General features: G+C 45.8%; 1 protein-coding gene across 1 annotated transcript in view; it reads right to left on the bottom strand.

Annotated features, from left to right (window-relative positions):
• Positions 1 to 7,292: 7,292 nt before the first annotated feature.
• Positions 7,293 to 19,350, bottom strand: part of TMEM131 (transmembrane protein 131) — a 205,406-nt gene continuing 193,348 nt past the window's right edge. The window contains exons 34-41 of the mRNA XM_069494183.1: positions 17,418 to 17,542; positions 17,068 to 17,217; positions 13,189 to 13,351; positions 11,851 to 11,972; positions 11,650 to 11,746; positions 10,380 to 10,477; positions 9,671 to 9,831; positions 7,293 to 8,353 (exon numbers count right to left, since the gene is read on the bottom strand). Of these exons, the coding sequence (XP_069350284.1) occupies positions 8,069 to 8,353; positions 9,671 to 9,831; positions 10,380 to 10,477; positions 11,650 to 11,746; positions 11,851 to 11,972; positions 13,189 to 13,351; positions 17,068 to 17,217; positions 17,418 to 17,542 (1,201 nt within the window). The 3' untranslated portion in view covers positions 7,293 to 8,068. The remainder of the gene's footprint in view (positions 8,354 to 9,670; positions 9,832 to 10,379; positions 10,478 to 11,649; positions 11,747 to 11,850; positions 11,973 to 13,188; positions 13,352 to 17,067; positions 17,218 to 17,417; positions 17,543 to 19,350) is intronic.

The following is a 19,350-nucleotide window of genomic DNA, read 5'->3' as shown; positions in this document are numbered from 1 at the left end:
AGCCTGCCCCTGGTGGCCTCTGTGCTGTGTAGGGCACGTGAGACACTCTGTGGGTTCTGACAGTGCTACCTGCTCTGCGGCTGTTGCCAGAGCCCACTAAACAGGGAGGGTTTTCTCCCATGGAGGCCCTCGGGGGAGCCTCTCCAGCGTGCACTCATCAGGTTTCATGCTACCTCTAAATGACACTTTTGATTCTAATTTTATAAAACAAGTACAGCGTCATAGCACCATAAGTCCAAGTTTCAGCTTCTGTAGCTTCCCATAACATTTCTCCTGGAAACAGAGCCGCAGCCTTCCCCTCCCGTGGGGGACCATGAGAATACACTGATCATTGATCTCATTTGCTCGTTGTAATAGGTTTGACTGATGTGTCTGCTACGGTTTAGTTTGGGAGTGCATTTGGAGAGGAAGTATTGCTTATATCGGATGTGACACCATTTTTTAAAGCAATGGGGCTAAGAAGATCATGTGTAGTAGGCTGCCCCTGTGAGGTGTGGGGGGTGCTTCTCCCAAAGGGATAGTTAGAAGACAGGGACCAGGGTACGCTGGCAATGGGTCTTTCTCGGCAGCAGCAAGCCCTGCCCACCCTGGGGTTCTGGGTGGGTGATGCACTGTCGGGGCCCACGTCTACACGATGCTAGTACTGGCTGCAATGGCTCGCCTGCAGGCGTGCTCTGGAGCAGTGGGACTGGGACTGAGGGCAAGAGAATTGAGTTGCAGAAGGACACTGAATGCGTTAAGACTTGCAACCACAATTCTGGCTACCTGGAAAAGGGGGTGGGGATTTGTGGGCACAGAGATCTGATGCAGTCTCCTCTCTCCCCACAAAGGGGAACTGGCTGGGAGGAATGGTCTGGCCATGCATAGATACCTTATCCAAACCCAGTCCCTCTAAGAAACATGTCCCCGTGCTTGCTGCCAGACTAGTGCTGAGGCAAAGGGCAGGGCTGGCAGTGGACCCTGTGGTGCAGTCTGAGATGGGTGGGCGGGTGGAGGGGCCCCTGCAGTGGCAAGCAGCTCAGGGGCTCCAGGTCTGTGGCTCTGTGCCTCCTTCCTATTGGGAAGTTTGCATTTCTAGAGGCTTAACACCTGAAATGCCTTTGCAATAATTTACCACAGTAACAGATATGAATACAAAGTGCAACCATTTATTTATTTGGCCTCTTATGTATTTTTTCAGACCATCTTCCTGAGATAGGATGTTCCTGTTTTGTGTATGGGGAAATTGAGGCTCTGAAAGCAGCAGTGAGTGTGCCCAAAGCCCATGATCAGTGAGTGGCAGAGCCAGGACTGGGACCCAGGCCTGCCCCTTTGCCCATGTGTACATTCGAACTCAATGCCCTTCTCCAAAGACCAGCAGCAACATGGCAGTAAACAATTTGGGCTTCTCCTTGCAGCCAGGGGAATACATACAACAGTGAACCATGGGGTCTCTCAGCATGTTAGAAAGGAGCAATTGTAGGATTTGGGCTTTGGTTAGTTGTTTGGGGTGTGGGTCTATGGAGTCGGGAGTTTGCTCTGATTGGAGGCTGGCTGGAGAGTATCTATTGAACACAGTCTATCGTTATACCGGGGCTAATCTTTCTTCCTTCCTCTGTTGTTAGGAGAGTTGTTAAACTACATGACATAAGAAATGCTATGTAGCAGCACGTAAGACTCTAGACAGAATATATTGGCCAACTGTTTTATGGGCAATTATTAGAACCACAATGACTACTGGTCCTTGTAACAGGTCTCCAAGACAAGGGCTTGGACTATGACTGCTGGGTAATGGTGGAAACGTGTCCCAAAATCCAGTTGGGTTGACTTTAGAGAGTCAAGGGGCCTTTTCCTTTTAATAGTCACAGGATGTCCTATTTACCCTGGAGTATTTTTATAGGTATAAAAAAGGAGACTGGGTGCGGTAGCTTGTACCTGTAATCCTAGCTCTCTGGGAGGCCGAGGTGGACGGATCGTTTGAGCTCAGGAGTTTGAGACCAGCCTGAGCAAGAGTGAGACCCCAGCTCTACTAAAAAAAAAAAAAAAAAATAGAAAGAAATTAGCTGGACAAAAATAAATAAATAAAATAATAATAATAATAAAAAAATATATATATGAAAGGAATTAGCCAGGCATGGTGACGCATGCCTATAGTCCCAGCTACTCGGGAGGCTGAGGAAGAAGGATTGCTTGAGCCCAGGAGTTTGAGGTTGCTGTGAGCTAGGCTGACGCCACTGCACTCTACCCTGGGCAACAGAGTGAGACTCTGTCTCAAAAAAAAAAAAAAAAAAAGGGAATATTTGCTATAGCATAACCTGCCCCTTTGATGGCTAAAAGAGAGGGAGGGCTGTATGATTATCCTTGATAACTCTAAAGAATGGACTCAGTTTGCTGGACTTTCAAGCGGGTGGTCTGATTTACTTCAGCTAAAATTACTGATTGGTATCGAACTGTCATCTCTAGTTGTTTTCTTCCCTTGTTGGGAATAGTGGTTTGCAGAGTATGCATGAAGAGCGTATCAGTGGTCTCTACTGGAAGGTTTTTGAATAACCTGTGATAATTTAATTTTGGAATACTGGGTATTTTTTAAGAATGGATTACTGGAGAGGTGGTGATTGCAAATATCTGGAAATATCTAACGACTGAATACACAGGATAAGCGAGCGTGTGGTAGACCATGTAAGCCTGATATCCAATAAGCTGTAATGCCCCACTGGAGCACAGATTGTATGGGGAGTGTAAGAATTATTTACTATAATAGGAGTGAGTATATTTCGTGTCTTTTGTACAGAACCTACAGATCACGTAGAGGTGGGTGTTTTGGACATATAGTTCACAGCAGTTGAGACAAAGCTGGAAATAAAATGTTTGTAATCATGTAGAAGCTAAGATGGGGAGAAATCTCACACTGTTTGGTGGTATGTTATTAATAACTCATGAGGAGGTAATGTGGCATCCAGAGGTGGTTGATCTTATGAACACAATGCTAATGGTTATATCTTAAGATGCAGAATTTCAGAGGTTTCTGAGAGGTTTGCTAATTTTACTTTTACAATTCCATTAGTTGTTTTTCTAGAGGATTGTGGAAAACAAGTGAGATTTCTGGATCAAAGTCAAAACTTCAGTGTTTCTTAAGAAATGTACTAGAAAAATGAGTATCTCTGTCATTAAATAAGTGGGGATTTTCCAGGTTGGAAAACAAAATCAAGCACTTTTTGTTTTTGTCCGTTGCTCTCTAGCAAGGAAATTTTCAATCCACAGTGAAAATAAACAGTAACCAGAATCACATTTATATTCCACGGCAGGAGGCATTTGGAGGTGTCTGAAGGGCCTTCAAGGTGCCAGTTCCTGCCCATCTCTGCATTTAAATGTTTTATCAGGATTGCTTCATTCACAGGGAGGACATTTTGTAAATTTCCTTGGCAATACCTCTAAAATTACTTGGTGAGATCTGATTTAATATTGTTGCCAATTTACTTCTGTACAGGTATCTAATTATGGGTAATATCATGGATTTTTGTTAGACTCCACTATAAACTTTCTTGGTGGTATCAGTTGGCCATCCTAAGATGCAATGAACGTCATAACTTTCCCCATCTTCGTAACTTGTCCCTGTTTTCCTTTTCCAAATCAGAGGCTTGTTCTGACAGTTAATTATAGCCTCTCTGAATTTCTTCCACACCAGTGAGATTACAGGAGTATTTCTCCAGGATAATCTTGTTTCTTTAGCATGGTGGTCAGCCCCAACATTGCCATTAGGGTGTGGGTCTTTGTGTTTGAATGACCTTTTATTGTTACTATAGCTATTTTCTTAGACAATAACAAAGCATCTAAAATGTCTTTGTCACCGAACTTTCAGGGGGTTTTTTCAATGTTAGAAGCCTTTGTTTCTAAAGCATTCGTATGTGGACTACCACCAAAGACATTTATACTTTTAGTACAGACATTTGCTCTTTTTTTCCTACTTGCCCATGTGGGAGCAAATATTTTAGTCATCTGAGATGATTTAATTTCTGGGATTGGTCTACACTTTAAGGGTAAATTTAAGTCTGTGATAGCATTTTACTAAAGGGTATATATTTTTTAGATTGCAAATTTGGTGACAAAAAGGAATCTCTTCGTTTGGGATAATTTATCTAAATAATTTTGCATGAAAAACCGAAATTCTAATTTTACTCCTTTGGTACATAATTTATGTAAGAAAAATGTAAAAAGAATCTATTATACCTATTTGTGTGCATTTAGGTATACAAATATATTAAACGGGTAATGATTTGAAGTTTTTAACCATAGCTTTAAAATATAATCAACTTTCCAGTATATTAAACTACATATATTTTAGGATTAACTAACAACTTTTAAAAATAAGCAAATAGAAAATCGTTGTTATTCTGTACATATACATGTATGTTTATGCAACTGTTATCCCCAGTATGACTATCTACATTATTATCTGTAATAGTAACCAAACTGTACTTTTTCCCTCCAGACATGAGATTTCCAGACAACAGAAATATAACAACTGTTAATATTTTATGAGCATTTGTGTCATATTACTTTAAAATTTTGAAATGTAAAAAACATATCCAAAAGTATTTGCATATTTCGTTAACCTGTCATTTTAAGAGCTAAGGGTACATTGAAGTGAATTCTTTTTGTATCAGTTTTTGTTCTTTTCAGAAACTGTACAAGTATTTAAAAATTATTTATAAATTAAGTTAGGTCTAACTTTTCAGAGTTAATCTGGACATTATAATTTTGTTAATATATTAAATCTTCATGAATTGTACTGTAAGAATTTTATACAATTAAACTAATATCAAGGGCATAGTGGCTCATGCCTATAGTCCCCTGCTACTCAGGAGGCTGGGGTAGGAGGATCCCAGGAGTTTGAGGCTGCAGTGAGCTATGATCACACCACTGCACTCCAGCCTGGGTGACAGAGCAAGACCTTGTCTCAAAAAAAAAAAAAAAAAAAAAAATTAATATTTAAAAAAGACATACACTATTATTTAAATAAAATTTTATATGTATAATTTTTAATTTTAAATTCAGAGCTAACGAGTTTTCACCATAAACTATTAGACTCTGAATTCCATCAAAGCTTCAGATTTGGTCAGGGAGTGTGCTGCCACGCAAATATCTACCCTCAGTTATGCGGAAAAGCCAGGTACCTGGAGAAACCCTTGTATTTTTTCCCCTTTTCGATGTATGTCTCAAGCCTGCTGGTGAGAGTCTCATGGATGAAAATAGAATTAAAAAAGGAAGGAGTTTGGGAGTGTCAGGTGGTTCTTATGATGAAGCAAGTTTAGGATCCCTGAGATACCCTTATTGAGGTGAAGTTTGCCAATGCAATTTTTTTCTTTTGTAAATGAGGGTTTACATGAAGCTCACCTATTTGCAGAGCTTTCCACCTGATTTGCTTTTGTGTAGAAAGGGAATCTCAAGCCTTAAATTCGCCCTGATTTTGCAAGTGCACATAGGAGACCCTGCTCACAAGTTTGTGCAAGGTCTGACATCAGCCCTGTGCGCTGAGGCTCTGGTTGCACAGGCAATCTGGGGTCCCGAGTGAAAAATCGTGGCTTGTAAAATCTACATGGCTTGTTCTTTTTTTTTTTTTTTTTAGCTATGATTAGTAATTTTTTTTTTTTTTAATTCCCAGGACTCTCTGTTCTTTAATCGTTGCTTACAAAGAGTATCTTTTTTTTTTTTCAATTTAATTTTACAGAATCAAAGAGTCTAACAGTATATCTTGTTAGATACAATATGTCCTCATAATGTATACATTATTTCTTGTACAATGATATGAAATAATATGGGAAATATTCATGATAAATTATTAAGTGAACAGTGCAAGTTAAAAACAATAGTTTCATATTTTTTCCCCACCCCCCCTTTCCCGAGTCAGCACCTTCAAGTGTTACCACTCCCCAAACGGTGCGCAATGCACTCATTGTGTAGGCATATACATGGCTTGTTCTACTGAACTTTGGTATAAAGCACAGAAAAGGTCACATTAAAAATCACATCCTATAACATTTCAACTAAGCCACTCTGACTTCTGTGGGGACAGTTTGATTTCTTTGTGATGTAATTAATCTCAATCAGACCGTTAGCATCTCCTAGTTACCTGGCAAAAGCTGGCTTTGAGAGAGACTGGAAACCAGAGAATGAGAAAAGCAAGTTGGAGCAGATGACGCTTTCTGAAAGATTAAACCAAATCAGTGCGTTGTGGCAACACTGACACTTGCCTGGCATCCGTGTAGTCTCCAGAGGGACCCCATTTAGAGAAGTTGTAGGAATCTTAAAGTTGGAAAAGGGTGAATGCATTTCTATTTAAAAGGAAAACTAAATTTCAGATGGGTGAACTTTACTTCTGCATACAGACTTGGCTAAGGCAATTCCGATCTATACCGAGTCTTGCAGTCGCTCCAGCTGGCGTGTCTGTGTGGCACGCTGCATTACTGCCTACCTGCGGCTCCATCCTCCGAGTTCACACAGGTGGCCTTCCGTCCAGCCTGCCTTCAGGGTACAGCTGTGCTGGCTGGTAAACTGCTGAGGCATTTCAATACCAGCGGGCAAATGGCTGTTTCCAATCCCTCCCAGGCACCCATGCCACAGCCCAAGGCTTCTTCCATCGACTCCCCCATCCAGAAGCGAAAGGGCAAGGTGGCCGTGTAGTGTGGAGCTGTCCTCAAGGCCCTGCTCAGGCCACCTCTCTGGTTCCCACTGCTCCTCCCTCCAGGCCCTGCTTCCTCTGCCTGTGTCTTCCTCTCACCATACAACTTCCTCAGACTCGCATTTGATTAGGGTTGGCCAATCTCAGAACACGCAGTGGTGAGCCTGGCACAGCCCCCTGAAGGAAGCTGGCACAGCAGTGACCACGGATCTGCAGAGCCTGCATCGGGGCCTCCCAGTCAGCACTTACCAGCCGGGGACACTGCCACCAACCTCTCAGAGGCTGAGTTCAAGCATAAAATGGAGATAACGCAACACATGCCAAGGTTTTGGCCAGGTGCCTGAGGCAGAATAACTATTCAGTAATGTCAGCAATGACTGCTTTGAGGCCTTCAGGTTTAGGAGAGCGGAAAGCTTTCACCGAGTCAATCCAACTAGTAAGGACCCTGCGTGATTACCAGGGACGTGCAGGGAATGCCATTAGACCGCAGGGGGTTCCAGCCACGAGACAGCTAACACCATCCTTACCTGTCTACTTCCCAGAGTAAGACAAGGATAGGATGGTTTACTCTGATGTGAGAAACCCAAATAAATGCACCTTGCCTGTGAATCAACAAAACAAAACAATTCAAGGCTTTTGAAAAAAGCATCATTTATTTCAAAGTACAACACAAAGTTGTAGTTTTAAGAAATACACATTCAATCTTGTATCTCAAGACTTGGCTATGTGCATTTCGGTTCATCTTTAAAATAAATTCAGGTATACAAATGTTACATACCTCAAGTACAAACAGCACAGAAAATGCATATGGTCTCAACTGAATGTTTTTACATTCATTCACTGTTCTTAAGTTGACTTACATTTCTGTAATCTGCTTTTAAACCAAGACAGCCTTACTTTAAAAAAATACTCTGTATTTTCAGCACAAAGTCCTCATACAGTTTTAAAATTAGATCTTGGCGCATAATATTGAGAAATTATTAAAAACCAAACTTGGTAATTTAATAAAATTGTCACATGCCAGGACTTTTGAATCAACTCAAATTATTTCCTTAGCTGTAATGTCAAATCTGTGTTCATACATATAAATAAAGCATGGAGGAAGACAGGTGGTGAAAACGTGGCAACAGGTAAGGTTCGCAGATGTACAGGTCTTATCAGAGTTTGTGGCTGAATCCAGACTTTTCTCTAAAAGCACAACAGGAAATCTCATGTTACTATAATTGCAAGAAAGATCTGAAAGAAGCGAGTGGTCCGAGCCTGCCCTGCTTGAGTCTGTGTTGCAAAGGGGGGGGGGGGGGTGGAGAGCTGCAGCAGTGAGAGCCTGGAAAGGATGGCTCAAAACTGGCACATCATGATCTAGACGAGGGCCCCCCCCCACTATTTTTTTTTTTTTTTTTTTGCCTAATTTTAATTCTCATGAGGGAAGTGCGAATTAGACCAAGGGTCAGAGCTTCTTCTCCCGATGGTGGGGCTCCATATCCGCCACGGGTTGTAGGTCTGTCCCAAGTCGCTGGCTGGACCGGAGGCAGAAGGAGCGTGGGGCGCGGCGGCATGTTCTGCGCCCGAGAGGCTGATGCTCGCCAGCGTGTCCGCCGGAGTGGTGAAGGGAAGCGCGCTGTTAAGGTTGCTGGACCAAATCGAGCTGCTGAACGGAGTGGTGGACCACAGGCCGCTGGTGTTGCCCAGGATTGACTGTGACAAACAGAAAATACCCAGCACTGAGCACCTGGGGCACGGCAGGTGGTGAGTGAGGCTACGCAAAGGACGGGGCAAGGCCAGAGATCTGTCACCTTGTATACTTTAAAACAAATGTTCGTTATATATAGCTACCCCAGAGTCTGGGCAGATGGTTCTGATATTCTAAACAAGGGTTGTCGAATGACAGTGGGCCAGATCCAGCCCTGCCTACTTTTGAAAATAAAAGCGTTACCCATTTGTTTATGTCCCGTCTATGGTGACTTCTACACTGCAATGGCAGAGCTGAATAGCTGTGAGTATGGCCTGCAAAGCCCAAAATATTTACTGACTCTTTATAGAAAGTTTGCTGACCTGTCATAAAGACTAGTTACGGTGCTTTCAAAAATGAAGCCAGAATGATTACAAGTGAAGACAATCTTTGGAATCTATGAAGTTCAAATATCTACCATTAAATCTTGCATGTCTAATTTGTTACTCTGTTCTTTTCTGGAGAACAGAGAAGTAATCACAGTGGGGTCATATTTTTCTGTCATAATTTTGTGAAAGCTAAAACCACTAATTATTTTCCTTGGTAAGAATAATTTTTTGGTCTGGGAGCCTGAGGCGGGAGGATGGCTTGAGCTCAGGAGTTTGAGAGCAGCCTGAGAGAGACCCCATCTCGACTAAAAATAGAAAAAATTAGCCAGGCGTGGTGGCGTGCACCTGTAGTCCCAGCTACTCAGGAGGCTGAGGCAGGAGGATCGCCTGAGCCCAGGAGTTTGTTTGAGGCCGCAGTGAGCTATGATCTGGCCACTGCACTCTACCCGGGGCGACAGAGCGAGACTCTGCCTTTAAAAAAAAAAAAAAAAAAGAATACTTTTTTGGAGCATAATCTTTGCAGAAAACTTTAACCAAGAAGGAAACATACACAGTAGAAAGCTCAAGCTAAGAGATGCTTCTCAGAAACAAGTAAATGCAACTTCTCAGCTTGCTTCTGGAAGCCCAGCACCTGCAGCAAAGGCTGCTCTCAGCCATCGTCTGAACCTACGATGGGCCCGTGGCCACACCTGTGGCCTCCTGGGAGGAGGCAGAAAATGACCATGATCTACTAGGAGGGAATCCAGGGATCAACCCCACAGCTGCCCAGTTGTTCCTCCTATAGGTCCCTGACTGCAATGGTTCTGAAGACACTGACGGGTTATTTTGGCAGAGTATATAAAGATAGAGCAGTGGAGACAATAAAAGTACTAACCTGCCCCTTTCACGCTGCTGTTTGTTGTTCATAACTCTGTCAGTGCCACCCAAGTGACAGTGATGGCCCCAAGTACTCACTGTGGCCGTGTGGGTCGGGGAGCTGGAACTGGCTGGCCAGGAAGGGCTGGAATCTGTCGCTGGGGAGTCCCAAAGGTACGAAGGGCTACTATTAAACTCGTTCCAGCTTCTCTGGGAGGCCTGATTACATGATCGAGATAGCCCGAGTTTGCTGAAAACTTCTGAAAGTAAGGAAACAGTCATCAAGTCCGTATTTTATTTTGCCATGATCACTCAGTGGACACATCCCACCACTGCTCCCTGGGAGCCACCACACTCCAGGGGAGGGGAGGGGGCGGGGATGCTGTGCAGAACTCAGGCACGCAGCACACGATCACGTCAAATGCACACATTCCCCAACTCTAACATTACAGCTAGTGCATAGCTACTGCAAAACTCACGCCACTGCCTCTAATTCCAGATAGTAAGAAAAAAAGAGGAGCCCTGCATACCCAGGAGTTGTATTTCAGACCAGAATCCTTTCCTGAAGCCCTTAAATACATGCTGTGGAACCCACACCAGCTGGCACTGCCACACAGTGTGGAGCCCACTCCACTGCCTTTGGCTGGTGTGCTGAGAGGGGGCGGAGGGAGAAGGTAGCAGAGGCCCTTCCCAGGGAGCCTCTTGCCGGGCCTACTTCCTGTGTAGTGTTTCTCCAACACACAAAACCACGCCGCCGCCGCCTTTGCCCACAGGCTTCTTAGTTACAGGACTAGCGTTAAACACTCACCACCAGTTAGATTAAAAGAATTTCCAAAGGCTGAAAACGAATTCAGGGGTGTGAAGTCAGGGCTGCTGGGGTTGCTGATGGGACTCCACAAACCCGAGCTGCATGTTACAAGAGAAGAACGCAAGACACAAAGGTGTATAATGGTTAGAGAAAACGAATCCATTATGCACAGCTTCACGAACAGGAGATCCTGCTTCAGCTGGGGGTACTCAGATATTAAAAACAAAGACAAAAGGAAGAACTGAAAAATGGCTGCTTACCAGGGCTCCTAATACCCTATCACTGGTTCAAAGCAAGAGTTTTGCAGAGAAAACAGGTGTTTTTTCCTTATGGTAATGGAAGTATTAAAAAACAGTTCAACTCTAGGACTTATTTTCTATTAGTGCAAGGTGGGTGAGGTGGTGCTCCGCTTTACCGACAGGCTTTGTTGTTGTTCATCTGGGAAAACCAACGGGGGCGGCGGCTGCGTGCCACCACGCCCACTGCGTGGACAGGAAGCTGGGGCTCTGGGTTGAGAGAGCGGCACAGCCAATAATTTACTATAAATCGGCTAGTATTTGTTCCAATTTCCTTCCTCCCAAATACATTTTTGCACTTCTATTTCTAATGATCAGATCACATCCCTTCCTTACTACAGACCATGATAACGGAGAAGAATGAGAAGGGATTTAATATGCATGTCTGCTGGGCTGAGACAGGCGCGGGGGCTGTGTGTGGTGGCGCCTCCTTCCCTCTGCCCGGGAAGCCACCAGGGGAAGCACGGCAACAGCTTTCTGCCAAGATTTCTTAGGGGCATCTGACCACTTCTTTTTTTTTTTTTTTTTTTGAGACAGAGTCTCACTCTGTTGCCCAGGCTAGAGTGAGTGCCGTGGCATCAGCCTAGCTCACAGCAACCTCAAACTCCTGAGCTCAAGTGATCCTACTGTCTCAGCCTCCCGAGTAGCTGGGACTACAGGCATGCACCACCATGCCCGGCTAATTTTTTCTATATATATATTTTTTAGCTGTCCATATAGTTTCTTTCTATTTTTAGTAGAGATGGGGTCTCGCTCTTGCTCAGGCTGGTCTCGAACTCCTGAGCTCAAACGATCCGCCCACCTCGGCCTCCCAGAGTGCTAGGATTACAGGCGTGAGCCACCACGCCCGGCCTGACCACTTCTGATGAATGCCTGCTTGCAAATTATGGAAAAATGCCTTGAGACCCACCCCCGTATAGAAGATGCTAACCTGACTTGAGGAATCTTTTTCTATTAAGAATGGTCCACTGTACCTGTCTGAGCCATCACTGTCAACAGGAGCATGTGAAATGCCAAGGCTGCTGGAAAAATCTGTTTTGTTTGAAGAAACTTTAGCAAAGCCATTCCCACCTGTAATAATGGATTCTGAATCAGTCACAGGCATACCAGGACAAAGGCCATTCCACCATGCCTGACGCCCCGGTGGGACAGGTCTTCGAAGCAAAGGCACTCACCTGGGCTCTTGTCATAACCAGCTGTGACTGCTGCAAAAGTGGGGTTGCCGTTCTTGCCAGGGAGAGAAGCTGCTTTTGTCAACTTGTGTTTGCTTCCATTTGGCTGCTTTGTTTTAAGGTCACTTGAAGAAGCGGCAAAGAGAGAACAAAATCCTCATCAGCAGCGCCCACTGTGCAGCGCTGGGGGCGCCTGTCCCAGGGTGGTGTGGGCCAGCAGGACCCAGCCCTGCGTGCCCTTCACTGCGGCTGTGACTGAGTTTTGGGACCGGGACCTGGAAACAGCCCAGGGCAGATCACAGAGCACAGCAGTCTTGTATAAAATGCTCCGGGGCCACAGACTGCTTAATCAGATGAAAATTAAAGGGATTCATGGGAAAAGGTGAGAAAATAAAAAGTCACTATGGAAGAAACCAGGGCAGGGATCACAATTTAGGGACTAGAAAAGGCTGTGATCACATTTTAGAGAGGAATGCTAGAGAGGGAGCCCCTCCGTGGGGAGACACGGAGCGGGAATGTGAGCCTGCTGGCAGACGTCTACACACGGGACAGGGGCTGGTTCTTGGGAAGGCTGCTTCCCCGCCAGGACAGGGTAACGTGCTCACTGTGGCGAGGGCCCTGCGCAGGTGGCCTCCCCAGCGTCAGTGGTTACTGCCTCTTCAGCAATAGTGGGAGGACCCAATCCTGTGCCTGCAGGTGGGATGAGGTGTGCTGAAGCCCATGCGACGCTGAGACAGCCCTGGCACACGGTGAGAGCACCGTCTGTGATCACAACAATTGCTGAGGCTCTCCTTACACTGTGGCAGGAAGACCCACGGGTGGCTCTGTGTCCCCAGAGAAGAGCAGGGTCCACGTGCCTCGTGTGTGCAGTCAGGCCGCCTTCCTGGGCACACACTGCCTACTGCAGCACCTCACCCAGCAACCGTCTTGGACCAGATCCTGCTAAGTCCTAAGCCAAACTGCCCCGAGATCAAAATAGATGCCATAAAAACCCATATTCCCAACTCATAGGACATCTCCTTTAGGTCTTCAGTTAATGCTTAGTAAATGCTTATTGACTCTTCAACTAGAACATAATTCTAGTAAGTTAAAACGATGCACTTCTCAGCCCACAGGACAAATGGATTAGAACAGGAATGGGGGGGTTACTGCTGGGGTTGGGGATGAATACCACGCAGGAAGGGAGAGCTGACCCCAGGCAAAGGGGCCAAACAACCACTAAACAGCAACTGTCATATGTGACACAGGACAGTGACCTGTGGCCAGTGTTTCCACTTACATGGAGAGACACCAGGTTTTAGAGAAGTTCTGGCTGAGAGCAGGTGGGAGCAGCGAGCCTACCTGCTGGAGCTGTTGACGATGCTGCTGTAGCTGCCCCGGGACGCGAACGGGCACGGGGCGGCCGGCGGAGACGGAGAGGCAGGCGTCGGTGAGGTCTGGCGTTGTTTTAAGAAAATGTCTGCGTTGAGGGTTTGCAGAGAAAGTTTATAAAGGCTATCAGTAGCTGGAAATTAAAAACAAAAGGTCTCATTAACGTGATATCTGGATCAACACTCTTCAAAATCAGTTACTTTTGATGTTCCAAGACTATGCAGAACTCAAGGGCTTCCTACAAAGAAAACAAACTAAAGCTCTTACAAGTGTTCTGTCCAAAGGTTTTAAAGAAAAAGAGAGGAAGTCACTTCTCTGTGCACTAGGGGCTTTCAGGGAATCACCGGCGTGCTCTGTGCCCGCTGTGCTGGCAGGGCGTCCTTGGGCGGGTCTGGTCAACGTCTTCGCTTCTCCCGATGCAGGGCGGGAAAGAGGGTTTCCAGCATCCTGGAAGTGGATGCTGAAGCCACCGCCCAGGGACCTGAGAGAATCTCTGTGCCTGCACCGGGGATTATACCTACAGCAGGGGCAGGGCCCCAGGCTGAATTTCCAAGTTCTACAACGACAAAGACACCTCATCTCTCTGTCCTCGTGTCTAGTATGTGCAGCTCTGATCCCTGTTTTACAACGATGTGAGCTCCTAGCATATTTCTGTGCCCTTTAAGGTGACGTCTACATAGCTGTTCTAAAAATTAAAAAAAAAATTACTGTCATAAATAGTACTTATTTGTACTCACTAAATGGGTAACTTTTATCAGAAAAATGTTATCACATAACACATCTATTGTGTGTACCTCGGTGCTGCTCCCAATACCGCGATACAAAGAGGCATCAGGAGAGAGCTTCGCCCCTGTGGACACAGTCCCCAGCCCAGTGTAGCTCTGTGCAGCTTGGCACGCTTTCACCCGCCTGCGAGATCCGTCTACAGTGAGTCCACTCTGCTCTACTTCCCTGGTTCCCTCACGTCCAGAACTATGGCTTGCTCTGTGGGTGACTCCACTCCTGTCATTCCTTCCAACACCAGCTGCCTCCCCCCAAAACCCCAGGGCGCAGGGCCTGGGTAAGGCTCCTTGTTCCTTGGCTATGTCAAGACCCCTATGTGGCGCTGCCCAGCAAAGCGGCATTCTCTCCGAAGCCCACGCTCTGTGCCCCATGCGCAGGGCCAGCGCTGTTATTCTGTTGACCTGACGCACGTGCTCAGGGCCCATCTCAAATCTGTCTCTGTGTGAACCCCGCTCGAATCTCCACACCCCTCTCACGATACCACATCTACACTACAGGGTCACTAATTGCACAGCTGTCCTGACCCTTCCCTAGCCACTTCCTGTATGACACCTGCTCTGGCCTCCTGCCCACACAGTGACGTGTGCCCTTGTGAACTGCCCGTTCTGAACAGGCCGTCTCCGCCCTGTGCCTGCTCACTCTGCCCGAGGTGCCCGTACTGGGGAAGGTGCTCTGCGTCCCTGGGGACAGCTCTCTGTCGGCAGGACGTGCTTCACAGGGCCCACTGCAGCGGAAGCACTCGGTACATTTTGTTGATGGAATGAAACAGGGAAAGTTAAGAGAAGTGGGAGAAAGATCTTATGGAATAATGCTTGAAGTATGAAGAGAAGATAGGGGAGAGAGAGACCCAGAACAGCACACAATGTGTGTGATTAGAGAACTTTTATATTCAAATATTATTAAATTTTTCCTTTGTGGCTTTTGATTTGCCTTTCAATTACCCTTTGAATTTTTTCTTTTTAAATCATGAAATTATTCAGGGAGAATTTTCTCAGCATCTCACATGGTAAAGGGCACATGCTAAGGGTGCCACCTGAGCTGGAGGGATCTCTATGCAAAGGCCCAAAACCTCCCCCCTGGCGATTACTGCCACACCCTGGCTTGGCCAGTCTTGAGTGGCCCAACGCTCTAACCCTAGGGAGTTGCGTAAACTCAGCACCACTGACAGAGAGCTTGGAGGGCTCAGGTCCAAGCAAGATGAAATATCAAAGGGAGGAGAGGGGAGAAAAGATGCGAAGGTGGGGGCAGGGCAAAAAGATACAAGTGATGGAGAGCACGTGAGACTGACTCCTGGTTTACGCTAGCTAGGTACAGAGTGGAGCCCTGCTAGAGCTTTCTAGTAAGGCTGACGGTGAGAGCAGAGAGATTACAAGGCTTGGGAGCAGCGCAAGGTACTTCCTGGCTAGGAAAACACAGAAGGACTGTGCAGATGTGGGCCTAGGAGACTTTTCCCATGGCAGAGCCGTCCAGCTGCATGCCATGGAGCTCGGCCGTGGCGCTCCGTGTTCAGAGGCACCAGGCAGCCTCCGTGGAAGAGCCAGGCAGGAAACTGAGGTCTACAGCACTGGGCGCTTCAGCTTCTCCTCCAGCCAACTTGCCTGCCGTTTCCCACAGTCCTCCCCTCCTGCGGTACAGAGCCGAAATCCCAGGGGGTTGGGTCCTATCACCTTTTTCCCTCCATGTCAAAGAAGAGACACCAACACGTCTCAGGTGCCACTAGGTGGTGACACTACCAGCCAGCTACGTGTCTTGTGGCTGTGTCCGGCTGACACACCTCCTCCCCTGCCGTATAACTCCCTGAGCGTGTGTCATTTCTTCACTAGTTGAGCTTGTGTTACTCCACTGGGACTTACAACAACTATGATAACTGGCTCCCGGTGCTGAAGGTGGCAGCTGTTTCACAGGGAACTGCCCAAATCACAGCATCCAGCCAAGGACCAACGGCCAGAACCACAGAGGCTCTGAGGAACCCAAAGCATCCCACCTGGACGCAGGCCACTCACAGACTTGTTCAAGATTTCTTGAATGACCAAGGATTTGGGGTTACACCTCACCCCAGGCAAAAGACAGTACTGAAGGGTGTCAGAAAGTCTCCTGGAAAATAGAGGCTATAGGCTTTAACACAGACAGCGTCTCTTTCCAGGAGTCACACAGGTGGGAAGGCAAGAAGGCATGTGGAACGGACACCACTCCTGAGTTTCCAGGTTCTCTGCCCTCATTCAGTCCAACAAGTGCTTTACTAACCCACTCTTCAGCTCCCCTTCCCCCTGAATGATCAGACTGTTGCGCAAGCCTGACTGTATCTGGTCTTCCTAATTTTCCTTTTGGTATAAACAGGCCAAATCTAAGTTCACTCTAACACAGCGGTGAGTGCAGACACATTAGCCCTAAGGCCAGGCTCTCTTGTTCCCAAATCCCTGCCTGTTAGGCCCATCCCTTTTCTGGTCTCTGTTGTCTTCTACTTCAGGTCATGAACATCAGTGGTAGGGTGAGGACTCTATCTTATTTTAGCTGACTGTGCTAACTGTCTTGATTTACTGCAGGCCAAACTGGAGAAACACTGTCAAGAAGGTGGTGAGAAAAATAATAAAGCCTCCCTATAGGTTGTTTATGTAAAAGACAGGAGAGTAAACTGAACTTTTACAAAGATGATTACACTATAAATATATGAGGAGCAAGTCAGGTGAAGGATTGCCGAGTCAATGCTTTCACAAAGCAAGCAATTCTTTGGATGGCCACCCACTCCAAACGGATCATTCCCCTCCGTACGCCGGGCAGTGCTGTGCTGGGATACCAGTTTGCCCGAGAAAAGCCCTGCTGTGAACTGTTTCATGGTTTCTCTGGTGTAAATACTCCTACCAGGGCCAATTTCAACCTACAGCAGTTCAACAACTGGCCAGACTATCTGACAATGGGCTCTTGCTGGCTGCTACCAGTTGGCCCCAGCAGACCATGACTATGGGTCTCCTCCTAACACCACATGCCCCTGCAGAGTTCCATGCCCAGGGTGAGGGGCTGAGGGTAAGTGTAAGTGGAGCCCTGTGGTTTCTAGACCACCATACTTACAGCTGCCGGGTTTGTGAACGGGCACGGAATCCCACTCTGGAGGAGGAGAGTCTTTTTCACCCTCTGAGCTACTGGTGTTGCCTAGTTCTTGACTATTTGGGAGGAATTTTGCTAGAGCAGATGGCCTGTTATCCACTAATTTATTTGTACCTGCATAAAAATCAGAAAAGAATGTTGTTAATGGAAGGCAATTCCTTTCTTTCAGGTCTATTTCAATGAACCTTCTGGTAAGGACAAGAATACAGCCTTTGCCTTGTATGACTAATAACTACTGGCTGCTTAATGGTAACTCACAACAATGATTAATACAGTGCGTGATGAAAAGATTTGTATGACCAAAATGACAATACCTTTTGTTTTCTGGGAATTTCGTGATTTGGATCCACTTGTCAATGAAGTTGGAAGAGGAATCTTGGTTGGAAGAGTTCTACGCTGTTTAGTTTCCAATGGGGGAGTATATGGTAGTTCTAAAGAACTGAAAGACAATCATGGATAGATAATACAAATTTATTCCTTTGTGTTGAAGCAGAGGGTAGAAGTCATTAATACTGTAATTATCCTACAATTCAACTGCACGCTTTACTAAGATGGCTTCCTGGGGTGTTATCTACCCATAGCCCTAACTTAGAACTGGCTGCATTCCCAACACTCTAAGACTGCTCAGCAGACACTCGGCACTTGCAGGTTTAACCTTTGCTGTTCTGAGTGCTGATAAGGAATTGAGGTCCATTATTTAATAATATGTAATGGGTTAGAGCACCGACCTCAGATAACATGTATAAAGCCCTTAGCACAAACTTGCTGGTTGGGGGCTGGTAAGTGTAGTCATTTTGCTTGTGAGTGAATCTCCCTGTGTCTAGACCACCAGTGGGATTCTTGAATGGGGAGATTTTGAAAGATCTCAGACTTAAAACATCAGAGGTTCTGCTATTCAAAACTTTGAACATGTTTTTCTCACAGAAACTATGAAGTGAGCGAGGGCTAAGTTCCTGGGTCACCTACAGAAGTCCACCGAGCCCACTGCAGGGCAGCAGGGCTGCATATGTACCCAAGGTCTAGGTGAGTGGTGAATTTTCCTTCTAATCCTAGGCAAACAGTTTAAATGTTCTTTTTATTGATTTATTTAGGATTTACATGCTTTGTGCAAGATTTTAAGGCAAGCTTAAGATAATAAACATATGTAAAGAGGACAATTAATTGACTCTGAACTTCCTGCCAGCCAAGGCAAAATGGGAGGCATGATGGGCTATTTTAAGTCTGCAAAACCCGATAAAGAAGACATTAAAGTCTGCTGGGAGACAAGCAGCTGGAGAGAAATGATCTCTACAAGAAATGAAACTGGGTAGTCGGTCCACGTAAGGTGGTATTGTGAGCGGTGTAACTATGTGGGCTACAGCGGCATTCTTTATAAAGCTGCTTCTGTATTGCCTACCAAGATAGTGATTTGGACTTGGGGAGGCCTCAGGAAGGAGCTTAGCTAACATGGTCCAAGAAGGACATTTTCTAGCGCAAGCTTAGACACAGCTGAGAGCCCAGTGGTTCCTTTGGAGAATTCTTCCAAAAATCATCAGTGATCTCCACCAAGCTCCTCGTAATGGCTGGATAGCTGTCAGTTTAAGGCTGAGCTGACAGTTTGGTTTTCATTACAAATCTACAAAGTTTACCTACGTAAACTTTTTGTCTAAAATGGATGTTCCTCTGGCATTTTCCACGTCTCCGTGCACCTCTGGCCCCCAGCCCCAGCTGTGTGGCTGCAGTACACCAGTCAGGCCTCCCCGGCCCCGTCTTTCAAGTTCTTTACACACCACGTCATCTTCTATCCTCACTGCCCCGTGTTCTCATTCCTAGGCTGCAGCCCGTTTCTGCTAGGTTCTGGGTCAGAGACAGTCTACCATGCTAATCCACAGCAGATTTTAAAGGCTCTCAGAATGGTTTCAACTTCGCAGATCCAATGGCACAATAACCCCCGTCCCTTCCCCAAAAGGTTCTGAATAATGTGTGATCGCCTAAGTAAATAAGTACATTTAAGAAAGCTATTTACAAACATTTTATAAGGTGGTTGGGATCAAAGGACATTTTCATTTTTTCGTTCTCTGTATTTCACAACTTTTTTACAATAAGTAGGTATCACATCTAGAATTAGTAAAAAGAGCTAACCAAAAACCCAAATGGTGTCTACTAGTCCAAATAAGTAGAACTTTAGGTAGGATAATGAACTAAAGTGAAAAAAATCCACTGTTTATGGGCCAGACTATGAATACTACAGTTTTATAAAATCTTTTA

Source organism: Eulemur rufifrons, chromosome 19, assembly GCF_041146395.1.
Source record: "Eulemur rufifrons isolate Redbay chromosome 19, OSU_ERuf_1, whole genome shotgun sequence".
Classification (NCBI taxonomy): domain Eukaryota; kingdom Metazoa; phylum Chordata; class Mammalia; order Primates; family Lemuridae; genus Eulemur; species Eulemur rufifrons.
This window is presented reverse-complemented; position numbering and strand designations above follow the sequence as displayed.